This window comes from Sturnira hondurensis, unplaced genomic scaffold (genome assembly GCF_014824575.4).
Source record: "Sturnira hondurensis isolate 20B ecotype Veracruz unplaced genomic scaffold, ASM1482457v3 Scaffold0000648, whole genome shotgun sequence".
Taxonomy (NCBI): Eukaryota; Metazoa; Chordata; class Mammalia; order Chiroptera; family Phyllostomidae; genus Sturnira; species Sturnira hondurensis.
In genome coordinates, this window is record NW_028073279.1 from 12,265,270 (window position 1) to 12,293,045 (window position 27,776).

Here is a 27,776-nt window from a genome sequence, read left to right on the forward strand (position 1 = left end):
CTAAACAAAAATTGGCATGATTCTTCGAAGGCTGCACAACAAATCTTTGGTTTATATGGCTATTGTTTTAGTATATCTTACCCATATTTTCAGAATCGGGGCAATTTTACTTCTCAACTTCCTCTGTGGGTGTGTAGCCCAGAAAAAAGTAGGGGTTTAGCTTCATGCTCACATTTTGTGTGTCTTAATTCCTTAGTGTTTGGTAATCTAGAAGTGTGACTTGTTTGCTGTGGTTTTGTTTCGCATGTGTACAATTAGGAGGCAGTCTGTTTCAGAATGGCGGTTAAGTCTTATGCTTGTTTGGCCTTGCACAGCGTCCAATGCCACAGCAGGTCTCCAACAGAATGGCCCTGCCCCGCACAGCAGTACAACTGGTGGTCTCCAGCCCTGCTGTCTGCCAGGCGTAAGCGCTCTGAGGCCGGAACCCGAACTTCTTTGTTTACTTTATTTAGCAAGTAGTATAGACCTAGAGTATTGTAAGTGCTGGACACTTTTCATACATCCAGTAATGTTTTGTGGAAAACATTCATGGGACCCCAGACAGTAACAGGAGTCTACAAGCTAATTGCAATATTTAAAAAACCCAAACTGACCTCAAAAATTGTTTTCTGAAGTGATTTGCACCTACCAGAAACCCTGCATTACAAGTAGCAAGGACTCATGGGGCTAATAAAAAGAGGTCAAGTGATTTGTTTGTTCATGGCTGTTATTTAAAAAACACAGTGTGTTAACATGGTTCTGTCATGCTTTCCAAAAGATCTAAATGATTATGTTTTGTCTTTGACTAATAAAAAATGTAAATACAAACTAATCATTTAAATAAATGCATTTTATTTCCCCCAGGGGGTAGAAAAAGGTAGAAGCCACTGATATGGTGGAAAAGGCACTGCACTGGAGACTATTTCTAGTCTTGGCTCTGGCCAGCTGAGACTTCTCATCTATAAGAGTAATGTGGAGTAATTTGCTAACTGCTAACTATCATACTGCTCTTCAATGTATCTACTTATAAAACCTAATTTTATACAGAGTGGCAATATTCTCAGGAAAAAACATCTAGTCCTGGCTGGTGTGGCTCAGTGGATTGAGCACAGACCTGCGAACCAAAGGATCTCAGCTCAATTGCCAGTCAGGGCACATGCCTGGGTTGCAGGCCAGTTCCCAGCAGGGGATGCACGAGAAGCAACCATACATTGATATTTCTCTCCCTCTCTCCTTCCCTTCCCCTCTTTATTTTCTTTTACTATAAATAAAATCTTTAAAAAAAGAAAAAAACATCTAGATTTTTCAGCCTCCCTTGCAGTTAGAGATGCTCACACGGCATGGTTCTGACCGTGCTGCACAAGGTTCTGTGCAAAGCAGAATGCGCTGGTAGGCAGGCACTTTTTGCTTTGGGCCCTTCCCATTTTTCCGCTTGGAATATATGAGAGAGGCAGTAGCACAGTGGCTATATTGTGACCATGAGGTCACAGAATGAGGATGCAAACAACACACTAAAGCGAAGGCTAAGAGAAGAAATCTCAGTCCTGGATGGCATCGTACTGCCACGATAACACAGTCTTGAATCACATGCTTGTTTTCATATGAGAATACTATGACCTGTGTACTCAGATCTTCTGACACTGCAGCCAAACACATTGCTAACTGATGTAGGGGATGAGTTAGACTGCAAGATTCCAGAGCGCTGTTCTGGAACTCCATGGTTCTGTGATAAAATGCTATGGTTCCACATGAAGGTCACTAAGTGCTTATTTGCCGATTGCTTTCGGCCTCTTCATCACAAGGTGCATTGTGCAGGCATCTCCCCATTTCTAAACCCCTAAAGTGCAGAGTCGCTGTACTCAGTACTAAATTAAGGATCATTCATTATCTCACTTTTGAAAAGAGCAGAGACTTAGGCAGAAACCTAAGTTTCAAGAAGACAAACTTTCAAGAAATTCTAAAACATCAAGATGTTTACTCCAAATAATTCTCAAAAAGAGTTAGGTTCTTTAAATCAACAGGCAAACTTAAAAATATTTCCAAGGCAAAGGGAAGAACAAAGATTTTTTCAATTGTCATGAATAAGATTAATTTTCATGAATTAAATACTGTATCATGTTTGAAATTTTAAGTACTGGTAAAAGAAAGTCCTTGAAAGCCCAATCTTTTAGCTTAAAGTGCTCAGTAACTAGGATCATGTAAAATGACATACAAATGCCTTTTTGGAAACTTCATGTCTTTCCTACTCCCCTGGATATTCCAAAACACTTTAACCCCTTAACTTGGTTTTAACTACCTAGCTTACAAAGTATTACCCCCATGATACAGATGGCCAACCTGAGGCCACAAGGGTAAGTGGCCTATTGAAGCCACAAAAAATCCAGTATCAGAAAAGAGATTCATTTTAAGGAACCACACAACCAATCTTCAAAAAGATGAAAACAGGCAAGTGATTAGAATAGCAAAAAAAAAACAAAAACAAAACAAGAAAAAGCATAGCTTTTTCACAGCACATCAAAGTCTTACTCATATGATCTTGCAAAAGTTTTCTTTGGATGAAAGGCCAAGGTTCTTCCCCATCGTGGACATTCCTTGTGAAGAAGTACTCCATAAACTGTTAGACGTTTATCACCCTTGGTTTGTCTGCAGCAATGTTTCAGGGGAGGGGTGAATGGCGTGTGTGTACATCTATGTGCCATTTTGTTACTTTGTATTTACTCAGCGAACATTTGCACATAAAGCCCTCTGTGTGAGACACAGTAAAGATACCAGGAAGTGCAAGCTGGACAGTCTCTTTCCGGAGGTTCCACTCCAGGAGAGCAATGAGAAGGGCGCTGACTACCAAAGCCAGGCAACGTCAGGGAGGGAGCGTCAGGTGGGAAAGGCTACAGGCGAGTCGGGAGTGTGGGGAGGCGGCAGCTGGGTGCAGCTGAGGAGGTTTCATGCACAAAGTGGCACTTGAGTTGGTCCTGGGATGGCTGAGATGTTGATAGGAAAAGGGAGTAGGGACAGCGTGAGATTTTTCAAAGCCTAAATGAAAACGAGTGATTAAATTGTTTACATGACCCCAGGATATACTCTATTCCCTCGTACGATGTGAACGACGACGAATATATAATTTCATCTACTCCTCAGACAACAGAATTCTCTCTCGAAGAGATTGTAATCTCTGCTTTGTCGATGAGCAACCTATGACTCAGGCAAGCAAGGCGGCTGGTTCAAGTAGTTGGTAAGAGTGGTGGAGACAGGATTCAGACCAGGGTGCATTGGACCCCCTTAGCCGTTGTGCCTAACCACTAGCCTATGCTGCCTCCCTTCAAGGTCCTATTTTTCTGCCTTTACTTTGCAATCTTCAAAGAGAGATTTCCTTTGTAAAAGGTAGCCATCAAATTTCTAAATATAGCTTAGGTTTGCAGTGAAAAATAGGGTCACTGTTTTTTCAATGAGGTGAGCGTGCTTTGCTGTAGCTCCATTAAAAAATCATTGAGATATGTTACACAGTTATACTCACAAACTGGTGTTTGTCTAGTCAATACAATCCCAGGATAAATTTTAGGAAATTTTAATTTCTTAATTTGAAGGAAGGCAATGGAGATCTTGTAGCCGGGGTGCTATCCAAAGGTGCACATTCCGTGTGACTCCGGGAAAGTGCCGAAAAAAGCTCCCGTCACCCCTTCATCAGGACCCTGAGAGGGATACACCTTTCTCTTTTTTCCATGCCCATTGAAAGTTTGCTTGTCTGTCTGGATTCCCTAGTGGTGTAAGTCTGTCAGGTTGAATTCTCCTTCGCGTACATGTGATGTTTATTCCACACTGATTTCCTTGGACAGGCTCTTCCTCTTCAGACCTGGCCTCATCTTCCTGAAACACCAAGTCTTAGTTCCAGATTTGATGTTATTCTAAGCATTAGCTTTTCAACCACTTCAGAGAAGGATAAAGGGAACAGAATACTTGTAGCAAATATTTCTTAAATAACAAAAGGCTGAACACCAGCCTTTTAAAAATATCTTAGCCCAAGAATGTCTTATGTTAGCCTATCTCAACTCCATGATTCTTACCCACAAAGATGCCACTGAAGAGTTTCATCTCAACTACTCAATTCCCTTCACTGGACCACTAAAGGGGAAGGGGGCAATAAGAATGGGTACCTGAGTAGATTTTCCAGAAAGGAGAACCAAGGATGCTGGGAACCATCTTGAGTTCTGGTGAAAACAAAGAATCTTTGGTATTCCATAATTCTCAAACTAGGCACCTTTCTCTTTTACTCTAAAATGATTTCATGAATATCATAGGAGATCAAAACTCTTTGTTCTATAGGCTAAGGAGGCTCACTCTGGTTCATCCAGTATGCAACATTGCCGCAACTGTGCTTGATTGTGTAGCATGAAGAAGCTCCCCATCATGACGTCCACGGGAAAATGCTAGAATTGTTATAATCGTTTCTAGAACTATGGTTTTAAGGCAAGACTCACAGATAACACACAATATTTATTGAACAGGTGATAATATATGCACATTGCTTTATGTTCCTCAACTACTATTTTATGGCAGTTTCTGTATGAAGATATGAAGTTGGGAGGTAAAGTTTATTCAGCAGTAGCATTGCTCCCATGCCATTGGGGAGTATATTGAAAAATTCAGAAGGTGAATGGCAAGCACAGAGGCAGCACACCCAGCCGTCCTGACTGCGAGCACGCTGTTCTCTCCAACCCCTCTACCTGGCTTCGCCACGTTATTTCCTGGGCTTGGAGCGTCCTCCCTTCACAGGTGCCACCTTCAGGCTTTGACTGCAAGTTGTCCAGGCTTTGACTGCAAGTTGTCTAGGCTTTGCAGTCTCTTTATTTGCTACAAAGTGATAAGTCACAGGACATTCCACATCGTCTTCTAACTGCTTATTTTCTGTCTCTCTCCCAAGCTGGCCTGTCTGCCCTATGAGGACAGAAACCACTGAATTCCAGTGACAGGCACTCCCCAAACCCTTGTTTAATGAATGAATGAACCTCCAGTGTCCCCTCCTCTGAGCTCCTGTAGAAAGTTCTGTTTTTAACATTCACTTAGCATTTAGCATATGTTAACCTGACAATAAAAAGATGAGAAACATCACATGCCTCATCTCCCTGAGACCAAAAATCTTTTTTCTTACTAAAAGGGTTTCCTGTCTCTTATTTTCTACCACAGCTGACATATCTAATGAATATTGATCATGAGGGTAATATCATAGTACTAACCCATTTAAAGAGACTCATACTACATTTTGGGAGTTTATAATCCAATGCAGATGCAAAGTTTTAAAGTTAGCAAAAAATATGTATACACATTTCCTCTCTGATTATATCACACACAGCCAAGAGAAACAGTAAGTTGAGAAAGTTCTGTCAGTGATCACAAGATGCTTAAAGATGTAACACGTAAGTTTACATAATCATGGAGCTAGAAACTGCTTCTCATGACAGTCAGGACACACATCTCCTTCAGTGTGATTTCTGCCTCCGTGCCTGGGACGGCCCTCTCAGCTGCCCCCTTCCTCTGACAGGCACACAGAGTGTTCACAAGGGGATTTGGATTTGTGGGACTAACAGTGAGATTAATGAAAGAAATACCAATTTTCCCAGGTGTTTGTCAAAGTAGATGAGAGATCATAACTTTCTAGGATATTTTATGATACCAGCTGGTAGATCACAGACCTACCTAAACGAAAAGCTAACGGAAGAGAGCAAACACGGTTACAATCATTCATTCTCCTACTATGGGGGTTTCATAAACAAACTAATAAATATTTTCATCTTGCAATGAGATCAAGTTAAGTGACTTGCTGACATTCTCTTGAGGTTTAAAGCTTGTCTTTAATGTGAAATACAAATCATATTTCTTGTGGACACATTTTAATAATAAACTTAAAAGCACACAAGGCAAAAATAATGAAAACACTGCAATGAAAACCAGACAAACTATCTACCACTTCAAAAGGAGTGAATGAAGACTGAACATCAACAGTCAACACCATGATGCAAACAACCCCAATGCAAAATGCCACGCATTGAAATTAGGTTTCAAGTGTAGGGAATCACCAGGGAGGAGAAAATAAAAAAAGCTATTAGAGTTGACCCTGGAACAAGGTGGGGGTTAGGGGTGCCAGCCCACCACATGGTTGAAAATCTGCGTACAATTTAAGTCGGCCCTCCATATATGCCCATGCGCAGCTGCTGACTGAAGACACAGTTGACCTCTGAAAAACTTGTGTTTGAACTGTGTGAGTCCGCTTATTTGCAGATTACTTTTTAATCTTCACCAGAGGATATGTTTATTGATTTTAGAAAGAGGGAGAGAGACAGAGAAACATCAACATGAGTAACACCAAATGGTTGCCTCTTGTATATGCCTCAACTGGGAATCGAACCCGCAACCTTTTGGTGGTGTATGGGATGACACTCCAAGCAACTGAGCCACCCAGCCAGGGCTTATATGCAAATTTTAAAAATTCTGCTTTGTTTAAGAGTCAACTATACTTGCTCACCTAAACACACACACACACACACACACACACACACACCACACTCTTGTAAAATTTATAGAACAAATTTCATGTTGGTTCAATTCAAATGATCTCCCACTATTTTGCAACAACACACTGGCAAAGAAAGAGGTTTGGTCAATCCTATTCACCACACTGTCTTCAGGAGCATTCTGGGGGAGTCCTCGTTGTCTCTCATTTTGCTACCCTGGCCCCAAGGCCATGATCTAAGTACAACCAAGGGTGCCTGCAGAATGGCTCACCTCTGGGTCCCGTAATGACCGGTCGGTGGTGTTGTGTGAATGCTGTTCCCAGGGAGGAGGTCTGCGAAGGGGAGGGGCTGCTGAAACCAGACTTCTCCGACTTCTTCAGTGTTGTTGGAGATGGCATTCCTGATAAGAAGGGTGGATTGATAAGCACACTGTAATTCATGGAACAATGGCTTGTGCAACCGGCTTTGTTAATGGCTTGTCTGTTAACAATACTTAAAGAATTAAAAAAAGAAATCTAGCAGTAGGTAAAAAGTTTGTTTTGAATTGTTTGAACTCGTCACAGGAATAAACAGGAGACAAAATGGCCTCCTGTTAAGTCTGTACATAGTGATTTCAACTTCCACTAAATCACAGTCCATTCTGGCATTATGAATCCTCTCTAATTATAGAGTGCATGTTGCCACTGGTCTCTGTACAGTGCCCGTGGTCTCTGAGACCCTTCATGAGGGAAGCTATAGAAGCACAAGAGGACCTCTTTGCCATCATCTCATCTTCTCAGTTATGTTCCACTAAAGGCACCTTAAATTATCTTAAATAATTTAGCTATTTTAACATTAAAATGGCAACTCAGTTACTTATCCGGTAAATTATTCTTAATAGAAACTAGGGAAAAAACAAAAAATACCTTAACTGCCCAACAATTGGCATTTGATAGAACCAATGCAAATAATACTGTAAAAGAATAATGACACAGAAAGATACTCGTTTAACAACACAGAATAAAGACATGGGAAGCATTTACAAAATAGGGCATATGGGATGATGCCATTGACAAGGATCGTTCTGGTGCAGAGAAAGGACATAGGCATAACCCTAACAGCATTTCTCCGGTGTGTCAGGTTGAGGCGATTGCCATCGCCTCATTTCCCTTACTTGTCTTTTCCATGGTGGACATGTTACTTTTCTGTTAAGAAAATACAATAAAAACTTGTTTTTTAAAATAGTATTTTTACTATAGTTTCTAGGGTTTTCATAGCATTTCCAGCATAGGGGATGTTTTAGAAACAAAATGATGAGAAAACAGCCCCTCATAGTTACTGTATTGGTAAGTGCTTAGCAACCATGCTGACATACACAAGTGGAGGCATCTATCAGTTTGGTAGGGTGCCAATTAAGATAATAAAAACTCATTTATAAAAATAAAGAAAATTATTCCCAGCTTCCATATTAAACAACCAATTTGGGCTCTTTTAAGTTGGCAGCACAAAACCGGGTCTGCCTATGATCAGAGAATTATTTGGGTGAATAGTAAAAATAAATAATAAAATAATAATGACATTAACATGTAACTGTTACTGAGTAGTTGCTAACTAGCACGCACTGTGCCAACCATGTTATAGGTACAGATCTGTTCTGACATTTAGACAGTCTGGCCTATGTCTGATATGTTCTTATTGTAGCTGATCATAGATTTCTTTAGTGAGATTGTACAACACAAATAATGTGTGTTGACTGCAGATTCTATAAGCATGAGACCACGTTTGCTTTGCCCCCTTCTACTTTCAGAATCTAACAAAGGGCTTGGAACACAGCATGTGGCCTGAAAAGACAGTCGAACTACTTACATAGGTCTCAGCTTTATCTGTGGCTTTAATAACAGATACTCTGGAATAGCAAAACTTGGGGTTTCAACCCCAAGGGGGCGGAATAACAAACTAGTAGGCACATTTGCGTAGCTAGACGTAAGGGCAATATGAAGTTGTGTGTGACTTCCGCTGACTTGACTAATCTAGATCAGGTCCATTTTAGATCAATGTCGCTGTGATTTCAATTAAAAACACAGTCACCAGGTGACTTTAGCTGTTGCTTCTTTGCTCCTTGAATCAGTAACCAAAGGCACACCACGCCAGGACCGATTGAGGTTTTGCATTAACACTCATTTCAAGTAAACTAATTTAAGTTCTAATCAGGTAATTATTAGAGAAGATATTTCAAATAAAAACATTAAAGGAAAGGAATAAAGAGTTACCAATACTTAAATAAATCTCCCAATTCAGTTAAGCCTCTTCTGTGCAAAAAAATTTTTAGGCTGCCAGCCAGTCCACTGATTTAAACTTAGTCAAATGCCTGAATTACATGTTATGAAGCAGAAATAGAATAGAAAATGGAAATGTCAAAAATTTTAAGATAGCAGAATTTTTTTTCAGACTATGGAATCACTGGTGAATGCAATATCTAAACTAACTCTCTTAAAGAAAGCAGATAGTTGGGCTTAAGAAAAAGTTATCATTTCTTTGAAAACTTGATCCAACCCATGTTATTCTAAATAGGGCAAAAAATATTGACAGAATTTAAATCTACTATTTACCCTTATAAAAAGTGATGTATACATAGAATTTAGACAATATAAGCATCAAGGATGATCAAGTGGGTAAATGCATTCAAAAACAGCAAGATTCGACCCTCTGGGAAAGGGTCGCTAGAGAAGAACTAGTGTCTGTACGCAAGAAGAAAGAGCCAAACTATGTGTAATTTTCTAAATTTATCTCAGTCAAGCAATATGAAATGTAGGCTGTCATGAATCTCAGAATTACTTTGTGTTTTCAATTTTTAAAGACCCATATTGAGTACACTTCCTTATTATATATGAATGTTTTCTCCATATGCATAATGTATGCATTGGTTAGTTTGCTTTGTATTCTTAATTGATCAGATGAAATTTCAAAATGTTAGTAAACAGCTTTATATTAATATATGAGAGAACATTAATCTTGACTTTTGCTTTTGAAATCAGATTTGGTTTCTGTACATTATTTTAAAAATAAACTCCTTGTTAAAATTTCTGCTTCCAATTAGCTATCATGTTTGTTAGTCACATTTACCATACCGATTCAATGACTGTCTTTCTCTTAATGAATAAAAACCTTAATTTCAATGTATTTTTTAGAAATATCACATTAAAAAGGATTTAGATAAATTGATGCTGCAACTTTTTCTGGGATAGACAAAATATCACTTCAAAGTTCTTTTCAATTGCAAAAGTAAAGAATCTTACAGAATGAGAAGCAGAAATTTAGCATACTGTTTTGTTTCAGTGGGACATCTCTTCCTGTTGATTGCTATAAAAATCCAAATGGTGGTAAATAGAATAGAAGATGGGTTCCAAGAAGCACTTTGGCTTGTCATTGCTTTTCTAACCACCCAGCCATTCTGAGTTTTTCTCCACTTTGCCCTTTTTCCAAGCTACCTGAGTCACTTCCACTACTGGACAAAGGCAAACACATGAAATTCTAGCCATTCAGTAACTCTAGTCTCTAGAAGCAATTGTGAGCAATAAGCCCAACAAGAAAACCTTGAAAATACAGGCCGCATACAGTATTCACCAAGATTCTGTTCGATTCCATCAATAGTGTTTGTGGTAGTCAGAATTCTAGAATGGGCCCAAGATTCATGGCCCCTGGGGTACACACTTTGTATAACCCCCACCCCTTGAATGTGTTAGCTGTGAGTATGATGGATGCCATTCTTGTGATTGGGTGGTTATGTGGCAGAGGTGCAGGAACCTTTGCAGATGTAATTAAGGTCCCTAATCAGATTACTTTTAGGTAAGTAAAAAGAGTTATTATCCTGAGTGGGCCTGACCTAACCAGGTGAGCCCTTTAAAAGATGGATTAGAAGTCAGAAAGATGTTCCTTCTGGCTTTGAAGAAATAAGCTATTGTGTGGTAAAAGGGTCAGTGAGAGGGCCACGTGGCAAAAAACTGCAGGGACTCTAGGGACAAAGTGGGACCCCGAGCTGATATCCAGCTTTAAGAAAGCTGGAACCTTAGTTTTAAAGCTACAATGAACTGATTTCTGCCAACAAGTAGGACAGTTTGCAACAGGACCCTGAGCTCCAGAAAGGAATGTAGCCTGGACAAAATTTTGACTGCGTCCTTGTGCGACGGACCCTGCAAAGAGCAATCAGCTATGTTGTGCCTGGGCTTTTGACCCATGGGAACTGTGAGATAATATTTACATGTTGATTTTAGCTAAGTTTGTGGTGAACAGCAATAGTAAACTAACACGACACTCAAATAAAAAACTCTTGTCAGTGCTAGAGTGTGTGCACTGAGGATTGTACTGTGCACTAATTGCTCTCCAGAATTCCATAAATTCCCATTATTTTTAGCAAATCCACCTTAGGTTGTGAGGTTTCCACTAGCCTATACTCACCCGGAAAAAAATGGTAAGACAGTCTTCTGGAGAAAAGGCCAATTGTTATTTCCAATGGCATAAACACTTTTGAAATTTTCTATTTTCCTCCGATTTTTTCAAAAAACCTCAATAACAAAATCAGATCAAATAATATGAAAAAAACTCAAATATAATTCTTGGGGTCTCCTCCAACAAATCAAGGTTTGTTTTGGTAACTTTTTTGCTGCAACCTGATGTTAAAGAAAGTAACAACACAATACAGGGTGGGGGGAAGGTAATTAATTTCAACTCCCCCGTTTTTCCCAAATTATGAGATTTGCCACACACTGATTTTAACCAACAACTTCACAGTGACAATTGTGAAACCAATCCTACAGGAATAACAAGGTAATACAGTGCTGGGTTAGTTTCAATAATGTTCATTTGCAGTCACAACCTGGGAGAAAGCCTGGAAACAAGCAAACTCTGCACTTTGGTTTTAAAAATCCAATCAATATTTAAGCAGGTTAGAGAGGATCACAAAATGCTGTGAGTTTGGTTGTTCCTGTTTGACTTTAGACACTCTCCTGTCTGTTGCATCATCTAATTCCCTCCAACCTAACATTCCTAGTGCTTTACCCAAACAACTACTAAACCAGACCGAAAGGCTACGGGACTTCCATCCATGCAGTGGCCTCAGCAGAGCCAGGAGTCAGCTAAAGAGACAGTCATCCAATCTCTGCATAGTGATCACTTGCAAAAACCAGACCAAAAATAATAAAAGCTACAAATTATGGTGTACCTACTAAGTGCCATGTACAGCAGTCCCCCCATCCTTACCTATAGTTTTGTTTTTCACGGTTTCAATTACCTGCAGTCAACTGCAGTGTGAAATTATTAAATGGTAAATTGCAGGAATAAACAATTCATAAGTTTTCACTTGAGTGTTGTTCTGAGTAACATGATGAAATTTCGGGTGTCCCTGCTTCTTCTCACTTGAGATGTGAGTCATCCTTTTGTCCAGTTTATCCATACTGCATGTGCTACCCTCCGTGTTAGTCTCTCAGTAGCCAACTGAGGCATCAAATTGACTGTTGCAATATCTCAGTGCTTCCAGTTACTTGTGTCCAAGGAACCCTTATTTTATTTAATAATGGCCCCAAAGTGCAACACTAGTGATGCTGGCAGTTCAGACACGCCAAAGAGAAGTCATAAAGTGAAAAGGTGAGTTCAGTGCAGTAAGATATGATGAGAGAGAGAGAGAGAACATTCACATACCTTTTAATACAATATATTGTTATAATTATTCTATTTTTATTAGCTATTATTGTTAATCCCTTACTGTGCCTAATATTAGAAATTAAATTTTACCACAGGTATGTATGTATAGGAAAACAGTGTAGATAGGGTTTGGCACTATCTGTAGCTTCAGGCATTCACTGGGGGTCTTGGAACATATCCCCTGTGGATAAAGGGGGGCTACTATACTTACATCTTCACCTCAGACAGGGGGCTACTATTATCCTGCCCATACCTTAATATTACAGAAACTAGATATTCAGTTGATCTGCTATGTCAAGCAGCTTGCTCCAGATCATTCAGCTATTAAGCGATATTTCAGATCCAGGTCTTTCTGGTTCTAAAGCTTGCACATTTTGTAATACATTACATTCCCTCATGTGCTTCTCCTTGTACACTATAAAACCAGTGTCCTAGTTAAGTCAATTACGTATATATAAAGTTTCTAATTTGGTTACCCAAAGGAAAAAAATTCAAAGAAAGAGTATATCAGCTGCAAAGGAATATTCAAAAATAAAAACTCTGAGGTATACTAAGAATCATCTTGTCTTACATATCAAAGACTTCTCTTGGCTTTAATAGGGATCAGTTAGAATTTTATTAAACATATTGAATGTATCATTAGTAATTCTAACACAGAACCCCCAATAAGTAAATATTGCATAGGCTCAGAAGATCACAACCCAGGGAGAGATAAACTGTAAAATAGCAAATACAGACATTTAATATTTACGATAGGTCTCTTGCCTATTTGAGTTGCTTTCTCAATAAAGCATCTTGAAAATGTAAGCAGAAAGGATCAAAATTATTCTTATAAGAGTCATTGATAGCTTCCAATTCTAGTGTATATTGTAACGCAGCAACACCTCACTTAATCAGAGGTGCAGTGCAACACACTATTGCAACATGTGCAGTTCAGTACGTCTTGACATCCAGGGAAGTCTCTGAGCTCCTAAAGTTAGTGTCAAAATAGGCATCTAAATTGAGGCATTTAACGAATAGGAAAGTGTAGTTTTACAGGAACTAAGGAAAGTGTTTCAAGAAGGCTGTGACTGAGTGAGTTGAATCCTACTGAAAGGTCAAGTACGAGGACACATGAGCTCCAGGAGAGTGAGGCACATGGAAGGAAGGTTAGAACAGTCTACAAAATCAATGGGAAGTGAAGGAGCAGGAACAACAGATATAGTCAGCTCTTTCTCGAAATTAGTCTGTAGAGGGAAGCCGAACAAGAGGGTAGTAGCTATAGTGAGATGGCGGGAAATGAGGCCGATGCCAGAATTTGAACCCAGTGAGCCAAAGCTTTTCCTCCCTTTGGGGTAGCACTCGGAGATGCCTATTGCTGGAAAAAGTCCTGGTATTTATCTATCTTACTGATACAAGCCAATCATGAACTGGTTTAAAACAGAGCTTAATGATGATACTTAAACCTTTGTCTTCAGCCTAAATGGCAGGCTAACTGCTATTGTGGCTGTTTTCTTTACATTTAGGCCTTCAGGTTCCACTCTACCGAGTATAAGGAATGGATGCGTCCAGCCCATCTGCCAGACTAATGGTGAAACAGACATGCCAGTGCCATTTTTCAAGCATGGGATGAAAGATGGGTACCAGCATCACGTTTTCTAAGTCATCCCCCAGCAGGAAGTCAATGCTCAGACTTATCTTCCAGATGCAGAGCTATGCAGCCGTCCCACAGGCAAAGGCAGGACCTGCCTAGGACTATTTCAGCTGCACCTTGTGATGAGATCATCTCCAATTGTGATGCTAAATAGAGGCTGTGATTGGACAGACTAATTCCACAGTTAAAGGGCTGTTCTGTCCCTCTGGGGATAAACACATGCTATGGGACACAGGAAGGGAGTTCAAGATAATGCACTCTACTTAGTTTTGTTTCCTAATGATAAAATACGTTAGGGTTCATTCTAATGTAATTTATTATGATGAACACACCCTACAATAAAAAGGTAAAACATTCAGACTATTTTGACTTTTAACCTTTCCAGCGAATAAAAATGTTTTAAAATCATTTTTATGATAGAGAGAATAAAAAGAAAGATAATATAGCTTCTGAGGTTTATCCTTTTTACACTATAGGCAACCATTTAAAATGAGCTCAAAGAACCCCCCAAAGAATTACCGCATCATAAAGAAGTTCACATAATTTAAAAGGCTTGGATACAAGTGATTTCTTCAATTTCTAAAAATGGGAGAATGGAGTGAAAATGATATAGATTATTCAGGAGAAAAGAAAGATGAATTCTCTAATGTATTCCAAATGTTCATTTGTGAGTGAAAATTTACAACCAGCAAGAGTAGAGAACAGACAAGAGAAAAATGTCATAGAAAAGTCTGGTTCCTGGGCCAATAATATAGTCTCTCATTTTTTTAGTGTATTTCCTTTTTTTTCAGGCTAAATACAGGCAGCCCAGTGTCAGGACTAAAATTTAAAAATTACATTTCATGCTCCACATACTTCCAAGTTGGAGATTCCCCACCCAGCCCACCTTCCCCTGAGCCGTTCTATCCTCCCTGTGTTCAGAGAAGAATTGATTTTGGCTCAGCACGGCAATCACACCCATTCACAGAGGACTGAAAATAAAGACGAAGTTACTGAGAAAACCAAATTACTTCCTTTGCATGAAAAATAAATACAGTCTAATATAGCATAAATGTTTTATTCATTCTGCTTAGATACCCAGCGGAAAAGTACAAAACTCACTCATACACGTGTGTGGGTTATATCTGCCCTGTCCAATATGGCAGCTACTAGCCACCTGTGGCTACTTAAATTTAAATTAATTAAAATTAAATGAATTGAAAACTTCGGTTGCTCATGACAGCCCCATTTCAGTGTTCTAACAGCCACTGAAACAGCCAACTACCATTTGACTGGATGGTGTAGACAGAGAGCACTTGCGTCCCTGAAGTAAGTTCTAGCCGGTAGCTCCGGTCTGCTTACACCACTGGATGCAAGGTGGGCCAAAAGTAGGTTTACAGTTGTTTGTATAGAAAAATAATACAAAAAGTAACAATACAAGAACAAACTGTTTCACCTACTTTACCCCCGCCCTGTAGATTTTTTTTCTTTTTACTTTTTTTGGTCCTGTTATAAAACTGTTGGTAAATCTTACTCTTTTTTTTTAAAAGCATGTTTGGGCCCTTTGTGAGCTACAAAAGCAAAACATATGCACCATATGAATGCAGAATTATATAAAAAGGAAAAAAAGCCCAAAAAGCAAAGCCCTTCCCTCCCCATCTCCAATAAGCTGGGGGTAACCCAGGGCTTAAGCTTGGTCAATATCCTGACTTACTTTCCTCCAGCTACAAGACTCATTTCAATGATGAGAAGTTAAGTGCTTATTAAATTATGCTCACTTCTGTCAGTTAAAACATGATCGAAAGCTTGGAGTGTAAGGGTCCTCCTGGTAAAATTTAATTTTAGAGATGCGTAGTCTCTGATGTTCTCTTTTTGTTATACACCTGCAGTGGCAATCTGTTAGTCCCAATGTTTCTTGGATATAAACACAGCATATATCACTTTATTTAAAGCAAAATTTGAAGCTGATTGAAACATTTCATAGGGGAAAAAAGAATATAATTTTAGGCCTCTTCAAATTGCTTGAACTGTAAAATCAAGTCGTGAACAGTAGAAAAGGTTCTGTCAGCTAGAATCTAAGCTTAGTGTAGTCAGCATTTTCTTGCTGAACCTTATTATGGCAAAGCATTTGATTTTTCATCTTTGTGCTCTGTTCATCCCCACAAATAAACTACTTTGACCTCCACCTGTTACTTAGTGAAATCTGCCTGCCATCCTTCAATAACCCCATTCTTTGCTTTCAAAGGCCTTTGAGTCACTGAGAAAGTGGGAAGATAGAGTTGTGCAGTGAACTGAGCAAATAGCACTTTATAACTATGCAGCAGTTCAGAGTCGAAGCTGGAAGCTACATGATGAAAGCAAATGGATTTTGCTTTTTAAAGGCATTGCCCGTGGATGTTGGAAGGGGCAACACATTTCATCATTTTCATATGAAATTTTTCATAGAAAGGGGTTGTCTCTTGAGCTATTATTTAATGCAGAAATCCTCTGGCCCTTTGCTTATAAGAAAACCTCTCTAAAATAATCTTGACATCATTTCAGATATATGAACCAAGTCATTGCAAAGCATACAAATACTCCAAATAGTACACTATTCTGATATTTGGCAAAACAAAATGAACCACTAACTTCAAATATGGCTTTTTGGGGGTCACACAGAAGGACCGCACTTACTGAACACTATTATAACAAAAATAATAAATAGAAAGGGAAATAACTGTACACAACTACATGGGTCCTTTTCCAAAACACAGTATCTGACAAAACTTTTTTTTAAACAATGGCATATCAGAAAAAATTCCTGTGTAAAGCTGCGCTTTCCTGATTAATGCTGCACTGCACAGACGAGACAGTGTCTAATTGTGCTGAATACTTATCTGAGCAGGAGTACAGGATGTTTCTGCTCACTGTCGTTCCCTGTGACAACGTAATGATAGATCCGTTTCCGTGTGAGTGCAATTATTAAAACCTGCACTGTTTTCTTAAGTGTCTCCATATCTTGGATAAATTATATTAAAAATTACTTATCTGACACTGAGGGTAAATGCTTAGTGAAGTTTTCATATCAATTAAGTAAATGAGTTCCATTCAGTCACAGCCTTTGTGGAGGGTCTTATTCAACTTTGGTGAAACCTGATCATCATAATGCTTTTATATTAGAGTTAATGATTCACCGTCTTTTCTCCTTGTCTTCTTTGTAAAAATGCTAAAGTGTGGTTTTCACTTCAACTAAAAACTGCTCATGGCCGACATTTTCTCTGGAGTCATGATTTAGCACTTCTCCTTCATATTCACACCTCTTTTTTGGAACCCAACACAAGGATCCAATTTTATACAGACAACACCCCACAGGCCAATCAGAATTGGTTGCTAGCAATACACCATCTTTTGCAGCAGTTTCTACTCATGTAATTAACTTTACCCAGAACCTGTGAGGAAAAGACCGCCACACAAAATAAAAACCACACCACCACACCTCTTGGGCTCTACATGAGAGCCCGCCAATCCAAAGGACTGTTTCCATGCATGCCTAAAGAGACAAAGCAAGGTTCCTCTCTTTTCTCCCTTCCTCTTACTAACCCCAAAATGACAACTGTCACCACCCCTGTCCTTAAATGTGAAAACATCCAAATATGGGTATTGAATGTAAGTTACTAAATGCTCCCACAAACAGAATTTATGTCTCTGGCTTTAGTCAACTTAAGACAACTATCAAGTAGTCCGAGTAGCAGATAATGACATTTATAATAAATTACAGCTCTGCAAAAGTCTTCCAATGTGTGGCTAGGACATAAATTTATGTGACCCAAAATGATGCTTTATGTGTTATAAAGGTTTTTTTTTAAAACTAAAAGCATGTTAAGATTTCAATGCTGGTGGACAAACTCACAAAAATATCAAGCACACAAAAAGGGGAAATTTTTAAGTCTTTTTGGATAAGATTGCTTTTCTGAAGCAAAAAAAATTACTACAAAATAAAGAACTTTTAAAATTAGAAGCAGGTGTCACCACTATGAAGTGATAGATATCGAGGAATAACTGGCCTGAAAAGTGTTCTTATGCATCCCACACTGCTTTTAATCCTTACACACATATGTTGACATTAGAACATGAAGTCTCACATCTCTAAGTCCCTAAAGAGAGTTAAACATGAGAGATGTGTGGCACAGCCATGTCAATAAACCCCCTCCTCAGCAGGCTCATGAAATGGCTGAAAGGCAGATGGCAAATCCTGACTGGCATTAAATTGTAAGTAATCCTGATATCCTAGAATTTATGGATCTTGGAAGTGAATCACAGTGAAGCAATTTCTGGGTTGGGATGGCTAGAATGGCACAATAACCTGGTGCTACGCAGGACACTTCAGATTAGAAATGGATATTGGGTTGCCATTCCTTGAGTTTTTGATGACCTGAGTGCATTTCCAATGACGCACATGAAAATTTTAACTACTTCTCATTACCTAAAGTGGAAAAAGCCCTAGAGATTGGAATGTTTCTTCAAAATGGAGGACAATAAGATGTTTAGCCCACATTAAAATCCAGAGAGCTGGCATGCCTTGTGAATGAACACCAAACGTTCGCAGCTGTCTAGAAAGCTGGTTCTTCTCAGTGGACTCATGGTGCTGGACCAGGAGGCTGAGTTCCTCACTCCGATAGACTGTAGAACCAGGAACCAAAGTAATTCAGCATTTACAAATCCAGAGATTTCACAGGGGTTTTTAATTGTTGAGAAAGGGAGGTCAGTAATACTTTACTCTGAGAGGCAAGCCTACTAACTCTACTTCAATGGTTTCACTCATTCTGTTGCAGTTTAATTTTCATCAAGTTGAAGAGATGCTTGGAATAGGTAAAGACGTTTTCCTCCTCACACAACCCCATCAACATTACAACTAAAATATAGAACAACCATCACTCAGAACCATCACAAGTCAATTTGAATACAAGTCTGACAACTATAGAATTAAAGAAACCACATCCATCCAATCTGGGAGGTGGGATGGAGACACAGAATGAACTGGTCCCACATCCATGTGTGGTGGATAAAAACTCAGGAGGATATCTTGGGAGTGAGAAGTCCCAGCTCCACATCAGGTCCCCAGCCCAGGGTTCCAGTACCAAGAAGATAAGTCCCTGTATTCTGGCTGCAAAAACAAGGGGACTAAATCAGTGGAAGAAATTCTGGAGTCCCAGGCACTTCTTCTTAAAGAACCCACACATACACTTACTGAAACTCACTCCCTCTGAGCTGCAGCACCAGGGTAGCAGCTTGAAAGGTATCAGTGGCATATGGGCAGAAACTGAAGTTTCTGGCATCGAGGTAAGAGCTGGGGCACTGCTTTATTTCCGAAGAAAGGCAGGCAGATGCCACTGTCCCTTTTCTGAACCCTCCCCCTACAGAACCACAGAGCTAGCAGGCTGCTGCCATATCTGAGACTCCATCAACCTAGCTAACACTGCTTGCTCCTCCCTGGAGATCCCCTGAGACTCTGTCCTACCTAACTTGTGGTCCCACCAACTATTATCCGTGACTATTCCATATGAATGGCTGGTCTTGGCTCATGCTTCACAACTTCCTAAATTCTTCAAACAAGCAACAGCTAGCCTCAGTGAACCCCCAGACCCTATACCTCTTGCTAAGTGGCCCCCGGCCTGATCCTAGCAACAGCCATCCTAGATTCACAGCTTGGCTTCACCTGGGAATCTCCAAGCCCAGCACACGTGGCAGCCATCTCAGATTGCTTTATAACTCAGGCACAGTGCCATGGGCAAACCACAGGTGGGGGCTGACCTTGGCCTACATGACCCAGGAAACCTCAGAGCCTGTGCACCTAGTAGATGGCTACAGACCACGTCAGAGCACCACCACCTTCCCCCTGCACAGCTGATCCTCCATGGAGGGTAGAAGTGGGTGGTCAGTGGCCATAGCCAATCCTTGCAGTAGGCTAGTCTTGGTAAGTCCCTCCCATTGGCCTGCCAACAGCAACCGAGGCTCAACAACAAGGGGAGGATGTACTCAGACTACACAAAGGGTGCTCCTCAAATACTCAGCTTGGGTAATAGGGGAAGCTGTGCTGCTGGACCCTACAAGACACCTACTACATTAGGGCCACACTACCCAAACACGGTGTCAAAATAGCTCTACCTAATACATAGGAATGAACACAGGGAAGCTGCCAAAATGGGGAGACAAAGAAACATGGCTCAAATGAAAGAACAAATAAAAACTCCAGAAAAAGTACTAAACAAAACAGAGATAAGCAGTCTGTCAGATCAGAGTTCAAAACACTGGTTATAAGGACGTTTAAGAAACGTAGTGAGGACCTCAACAGCATAAAAAAGACCCAATCAGAAATGAAAGATACACTAATTGAAATAAACAACAATTTACAGGGAAACAACAGTAGAGTGGATGAAGCTGATAATCAATCAACGATTTGGAATATAAGGAAGCAAAAAACAACCATGCGAACAGCAAGAAGAAAAAATAATCCATGAAAATGAGAATAGTGTAAGCAAACTTTGTGACAACGTCAAGCATTCCAACTTTTGCATGATAGGGGTGCCAGAAGGAGAAGAGAAAGAGCAAGAAATTAGAAATCTATTTGAAATAATAATTAAGGAAAACTTCCCTAATTTAGTAAAGGAAATAGACATGCAAGCCCAGGAAGCACAGAGAGTCCCAATCAAGATGGATACAAAGAAGCCCACTCCAAAACTCATCATAATTAAAATGCTAAAGTTTAAAGATAAAGAGAGAATTTTAAAATCAGCAAGAGAAAAGTAGTTAGTTACTTACAGAGGAATTCCCATAAGACTATCAGCTGATTTCCTCAAAAGAAAATTTGCAGGCTAAAGGGGATTGGCAAGAAATACTCAAAGTCATGAAAAGCAGGGACCTACAGCCATAACCGGTTTACACAGCAAAGCTATCATTTAGAATTGAAAGGTAGATAAAGAGCTTCCCAGACAAAAAAAAACAAACAAACAAACAAAAAAAAACTAAAGGAGTTCATCATCACCAAACCATTATTATATGAAATGTTAAAGGATCTTATTTAAGAAAAAGATCAGAACTGTGAAGAATAAAATGACAATAAATATGTATCTATCAATGGTTGAATCTAAAAAACTAAGCAAACAAGAAGAACAGAGAGTCATGGATACAAAGAGAGTTTCAATGGTTGCCAGATGGGAGAGGTGTGTAGGGGAATGGGTGGAGAGGTGAGGGGATTAAGAAGTACAAATAGATAGTTACAGAATAGCCATGGGGATATAAAGTACAGTACAGGAAATGGAGTAGCCAACGTACTTATATGCATGACTCACAGACATGAACAGTGGTGGGGGGACTGCCTGAGGGAGTAAGGGTTGTTGGGCGGCGGAGGGAAAGGGGGAAAAATTGGGACATCTGTAATTGTATAATAAATAAAATATAATTTAAAAAACAGAGATGCTTCGAAATAAAGTGACTTTAAAAAATTATTCCTGAAGTTTTCTCCTGTTTGGGAGACATACTTTTGTGACTCAGTGCTGGAGAGAATCCTCTCTATTTGAGTATTTGGTGTGTTGTTCAAGAACCCATCAGGAAACAGTCCTTGATTTACTATGTGGATGTGAGCATTTCTCGTAATCTAGGGTGTAATTCACCCATCATCTTGATATAGGTGCCATGTCTTTGATTAATTGATAAGTTTATGGTGTATTTGAAATCCTCAGATGGATAGAATTGGATGAATGGGCATTACTGTAATCCTCTGTGGAGCCGAGAGCAATCGGGATGTGCAGAGGCACGGGGGAAACCGCAGCACAGCACGGGCAGAAAAGCTGTGACTCTGAGATCGGTGTGGTCAGTGGAACACTTTCTTCCCTCTCTCCCCCATGCCCCATGCAAAGCCCTTTATTCTCAAGCACTAGAAAACTGTTTTATTAAAAACACTGATGGCCCCCCAAAAGATAGAACTTTACTCTCAGATAAAGCAATAGCATTATACTTGATTATTTAATGTTTAAATAAAATCATCAGTATGTAGGAAAAATGTAAAAACACGAGAGAGGGAAATAAGCCTGCAAATAATATTACCAGTGGTCCACATCATTTTTAAAAAATGTAATGAATATATATGTATATACACCCATATCCCCACATATTTCTATGTATATGTACATAGAAATATACAAATATTTAAAAGCTATATATAGATACATATATAATATGTACATGTATATACATATATATACAAAACCTAGAACAATGTATAAACATAGTAAGTGCTAAAAAATAATCAGTTATTACTTATAAAACACAGATTTAAAATTTCAGCAGCATTCCAATGACAAAATCCATGTAAATTTATTTTTTATTGTTAATATCTAAATTGTGTTCAGAGACTAGAACAGAGGACATAAGAATACTAAAGAAGGATCTTTTCTCTTTATATCAGAGGTTAAAACTACCTTCTGAATTCTATAAATATTTAATGATATTTATTAGATAAATAAAATATATTAGATACAGGAAAATCAACACAGCAAACTCTTAGGTAAATCTGATCTATCATCTATCTACCTACCTACTTTTGTTTCTCTTCTTCCATCTATACTTTCTGGTGATTTAATCTCAATTCAGAATAATTTTGTTTTCTGTAAGTAAATATGTGCTGAGATTCTGCCCAATTTCCTTGCCTACCCATCAGAACACCGTGGAGATGTGCATCTAGGCGCTCAGAAGGGTGCATCTTCGGCTGGAGTGGGACGGCGCTGCCTTGTGCACTTGCTCGGAGTTCCCTAGCATTCCAGCTTTCTACGTGCTTCTTAGAGAAGGAGAAAGGCAGGATTCCGACAGGACAGAGGGGAGGAAACGGGAGGAAACAGGGACCAGTGTTCGCTGATGCTCTTTTAATAACGGAATAGCTGTTGCATCAGCTTTTTAAAAACAGTTATAGCAAAGACTGTGGACTAAGTCCCCAAACAAACTCTGAACCAACGAGATTCTCAGTGTGCTCTATGCCTTGTATTAAAGGCATATCACAAATCACTGGGTATGTGTCTAACCAGTTCCCCTTCTTTCCCTCACTGGGCTGGAAGCCCTTTGAGGACAAGGTCTGCCTTGGTTTATTCATTTATTTTTCTGTCTATCATCTTTCACAGTGCTGTGCATACAGTAAAGGCATACATGTACAACATGTTTTCAGTTGAATTTCCTAGTATCTTAAACTCGCATAGCATTTCAGAGTTTTCAAAGTCTACCAAAAGCAAGATATATAGTATTTTTATAAAGCTTTATGGCTTATTAAGTATACGTACTTTGCATGTATAAAAATACTCTGTGTTCAGTGCATTGCATAGAACCTTGCACACAGCTGGTGCCTAATAAAGGGTAGCTCCTGTTCATATCATCTCATTCGATTGTTTGAGAGCTGTGAGTTAGGAAGGGGAGGCCATCTTGCCCCCGATGTTTACATATGAGGAAATGAAACTTCAGGGAAGTAGCTTGCTGAAAATCCCAGGCTTGTTCATGGCAGAGGACAGCAATTATAAAGTTTTGATTCTTAATTTGTACATTTTCCCTCTTATAACACATTCTATTTCTTTTTTTATGTTCTCCCTCCACAGCAAGCCATGAAGATTGCTGTGGATGCAACCAAATACGCTTTAAAGCCCTCCTTAGAACACGCTCAGCAGGTCCCCATGATGAGTCAGCCTTTGCTGCTGAATCCACTGGGGCTGTGTTGAAGATGGTGATGGGGACAGGCCAGGAAGGAAGATTTCACAGATAAACCTAAGGTGTAAGCTATGGTTTTTTTCTTTCCTTCCAGCATATTTGCACAGCTTCAATTTCAACATCAAATTAAAAACTTGGAGATTTGGGTAATTTATGTATTCAGACCAGAGCAGCTGGAGCGCGGCATCTGCTTTCGTGGGAGCATCTGCGGTCACACACATGCGCATCTGGGCTCCCCGATGCACGCGGAGCTACGTTCACTCACACAACAAACGCACACGGCACTCTGCTGCCCGAGCACTTTGGCCTGCTCAGAGGACCAGATAGGACATGTGTGGTCTCCATCTTATTAGCTATTTATTTATTCAACTAATATTGATTGAATGCCCTGTGCCAGGTACTATAACAGGCTTCAGAGATACAACAGTAAATTTTTTGTACCATGCTCTATCATATATATGTATATGACAAACTCACAACCATACACAGACAGTGCACATGCATGTGTGTGAGATTGTTTCTTTTCTTCTAAAAGGTAAACTTTGTGGTGATTGTTGGGAGAGGGGAGTTGGGGGAGGTGGAAGAGGGTATGAGGGGGACAAATAATAATGAGAAAAATACAATAAAAAGTAAACTATTGAAAAAATTAAAGATAGAAGGTAACCTTTTGGACTCCAATTGCAATTGGTTGTCTTAGACCCTGTTTTATGGCATTAAAGAATAGCCATTTCCAAGGGGTGGTTAGAACACTCATGTCGCAACATAGCTTTCCTGCGACAACCCATTATTCGGATGAAATCTCTCTGGTAAAGGAGCATCACTACAGAGCAGGCCCCTCCCTCCGGTCCTGGTGCTCCCTGGCCCACCACCAGCCTCTGATGAGTGGGTGTCAATACTGAAGTGACAATGGAAGACAATGCTGTCACGTAACGATGCTCTCCCGCTGCTCCAGAAATGCAGAAGAAAAGCCAAGACATCGATCCTACGGCAGAGTTACGTTCCAACAGTGACTGTTCCTATTATGGCGGGAGATCGTGGGAGATCGAATAATTTTCCCTAATATATGCCAGTGCAGCGGCGTGTCCATGATCAATGTCCTGTTTTTACCAGTCTGCTGCCTTTTTATTGGCATCAATAATGGGCCTCCTCCTACATGTCTCGGCTGCAAGTTTAAGTTGGTAAACTTCCCTGACTTTTCCAATAGATGAATGACTATTGTCAGTCAAACTAGAACCAGCAGAGTTGAGAATCCTAGTGAATCTGATATGGGGTACTTAAAATGGCAGTGAATTAACATAAGTCTGGAAAAACACAAACTGTGCTCCTTATATTTATGACAGTGAACTCTGACTCTAAATGTCCTGGGCTGCTGGTTGACCAGATGCTTGCTGAAATATTCTTCTAGAAATACCTTTAAAAGAAACATATTTCTTTACTTAATAATTGTGGTAAGAGTAGAAAGCATGACATTACAGTTCTTGATGATGACCTTCAAAAATGAGGACTACTATATCTTTGGGAATAATTCCATCTCTGAAAGAAATCGATCTCTCAAATTAGACTTAAAAAGTTTTCACTGAAATGTTGAGAACTTCCAGGATCTTGGCTAAATGTAATTGTGTCTATTAATAAGGTTTTACATTCACAGTATAATTAAATGCATGATAGAACTCTGAATATTTTTCTATAGGAGAAAATTTAAGTAGCCACTTACCCCTGTTTTCAAACACAATAGTAAAATTCACCATAAAATCCTATAATTTCCTGTTTTTTCACAATAAATAATTATCTGTACTTTTGCTGGAGCTGACCGATATGTACGTGCTCTCTGCAGGTGTGGTCTCAAGTTCAGGAAGTTATACAACTCAGTAACCTGTGAGGCTCGAGTAAGTCTCATATACCACTATCTGTCAATGGAAACCTTGGCTGAGCCTTCCCAATCGTTTTGAATAACAGCCTATAGATTGATTGAGGTTATCATAAACATCAATTCTGAGAAAATTATTGGTGGCAAATTCTGCTTTCAGATTTATTGAAAGTGTCCACATCTCTCGGCTTTCTAGACTTCAATCCATCCACCAATCAATCAATCGGTATTTACTCAGTGCCTGTTTTGTGACAAGCACTCTTACGAGTGTTGGGTACACAGCTGTAGAAAAAACAGACTGAATCTCACTGCTCATGAGATGTATATTCTAGATGGAGAAAAGAGACAACAGTAGACGATGGTCTGAAGAAAGGAAAGCAGGGCTATGAATTACAGGATGATGGGAGTGAGTCGGCCGCTACTTTAGATTCACTGGGAGCCTCTTTGAAGAGCTATTATTTGAACCTAGATATGAATGTTGAGGATTATTTGATTTTATGGGCAAAATATGATAGGTATTTCCCTTTGTTAACATTAAAACTATTTGTTTATACACTGCATCCAATGTGAATTTAATAACCCACATTCCTCTCCAGGCCTTGGTTGTACAACATGAATTTGGGGTAAGGAAAGTAGGGGATTTTCCAGGTTTTTCTGATTTGTTAGTTTTTTTGCTTGTTTTTTTATTATTATGTTTTTAATTTCAATATAATCCCAGGGCATAAGACATTAAAATACAAGTATAAATGTTGATGGTAAAAGAGGTTACTGAAGAGAAAACTTATACTCTGAAATCAGATTTAGTTGAAGTTGGGATTCTGGATTATAATTCTCAGTTTTCCTCCCTAATAAGGCAGGGTCATTCTATCTTGCTTGTTTTAAAGAAGGGTAAGTTTTCTTAAAAGAACAATTGCAGTTATAATTTTTCCACATATATGAAAGCCTCATGCACGGTGTCTGACCCAATGTAGGTGCCTGTATGTTGGTTTTCTTCCTATTTATTTGCATTAACAATTTTCTCTGCAATTTTTCATTTGTACAGATAAACAAGAGTTGATGGTATGTGCATTTTTGCTTGATAGAATTTCATAGAACTCATTTCATCAGTGTGTGATTAGCTTCAAAGCTTCGAATCTAACCCAGTTTCGAGATAACTGGGAGACGAAACTAAAGTGGAGGGGACAAATGAAGCATTGTAAGAGAAGCAAAAGTCAGCTTGAGGTTGTCTGATGTTTTGAAACTAACATCATCTTTAATCTCCTATGCCCTTCTTCCCAGATAATAAGAGCTGTGCACTGAAAGTGCTGAGATAAACTAATGGGGAACAGGATACTACAAGAGACATTTGAAAGAGCCTATGTAATTTACTGCATGTCTGGTTTGTTTTACTTTCCGAAGCCTTCCTGTTGCTCCAGGAAATGTGTCTCTTCTGGCAACCCTCGGCCCTCTTCTAGACGGGGAGCCCCCCAAAAGCATTTGAGGGCAGGTAAACAGATGCAAAGCTCTCTGAGTGAGGAGTAAGCACAGGCCTTGTTCTCTGTGTCACATCTGAGGCATAAACAAAGTATCCTTCAGTACTTGTCTGAGAGAATTATCCCGAATGCAGGCAAGCAAGAGGCTGCTGGTGCATTCAGACATACAGAACTCCCAACATGCTCTGAAGGAAATTTACATGAGTGAATCACTAAAAAGCCTCCTACTCAATGAACTGTACCCCTGGGGAAAAGCCATGCAAGCCCAGATCAGTGTGGGAACAACATAAGGGTGTTCTCTGTGCCAAAAAGGGGATTGGGCTGGATGGAAAATCCCCAAAAAGGACCATCTGGCAGCATAAATTATCCATTTAAAATGGCTGGTGTGAGTTAATGACACCAAAGTCACCATGAACATGTACAACATCCTTCAGTTGAGTTTTAATGTCCCCTCAGGCCCTGTTTCAATTATGAGTTTCTATGCTGAATGTGGCCAAATGTAAATTTACCCACTGTCCTCCCCACACACATATACCAAGAAACTGCATTTTTCTGTAATAACTTAGGAGTAGAGAAGGGAGAATCTGTCTAGGAATATAATTGTGGGGGATTTCTCTAAAAATTGTATATATTTCCATTTACTTGGTATATATTACATTTGTATAATCCCCCATAATTATATAATTATACTATATATATGGTATTATCTCTCCATCTATGCATCCATCCTCCCAAAAGAGGTCACCCATTAAATTTTACTTATTTAATGACTAAAAGTAATATAGGTATTCAGACGTTAAAATTCATGGTCATTTGATCTATAATGCACAAACAGAGAAGGAATTACTCTGAATAAAAAAGTGACTAGACCAAAGCACTCTATATCCCACCAACACCAATGCCCCCAAATATGCCCCAAAGCAACCCACTTAAGGACCCAACGG

At 39.4% G+C, this 27,776-nt stretch overlaps 1 protein-coding gene across 5 annotated transcripts in view; it reads right to left on the bottom strand.

The window, feature by feature from the left end:
* NFIA (nuclear factor I A) overlaps window positions 1–27,776 on the bottom strand; it is a 373,630-nt gene that overhangs the window by 69,694 nt on the left and 276,160 nt on the right. For all 5 annotated transcript variants that reach the window (XR_005066092.1, XM_037043745.1, XM_037043736.1 and 2 more), the window contains exon 7: window positions 6,754–6,882. Coding sequence is in view for 4 of the 5 variants with exons in the window: in XM_037043745.1 (XP_036899640.1) it covers window positions 6,754–6,882 (129 nt within the window). In the remaining variant the exon portion in view is untranslated. The remainder of the gene's footprint in view (window positions 1–6,753; window positions 6,883–27,776) is intronic.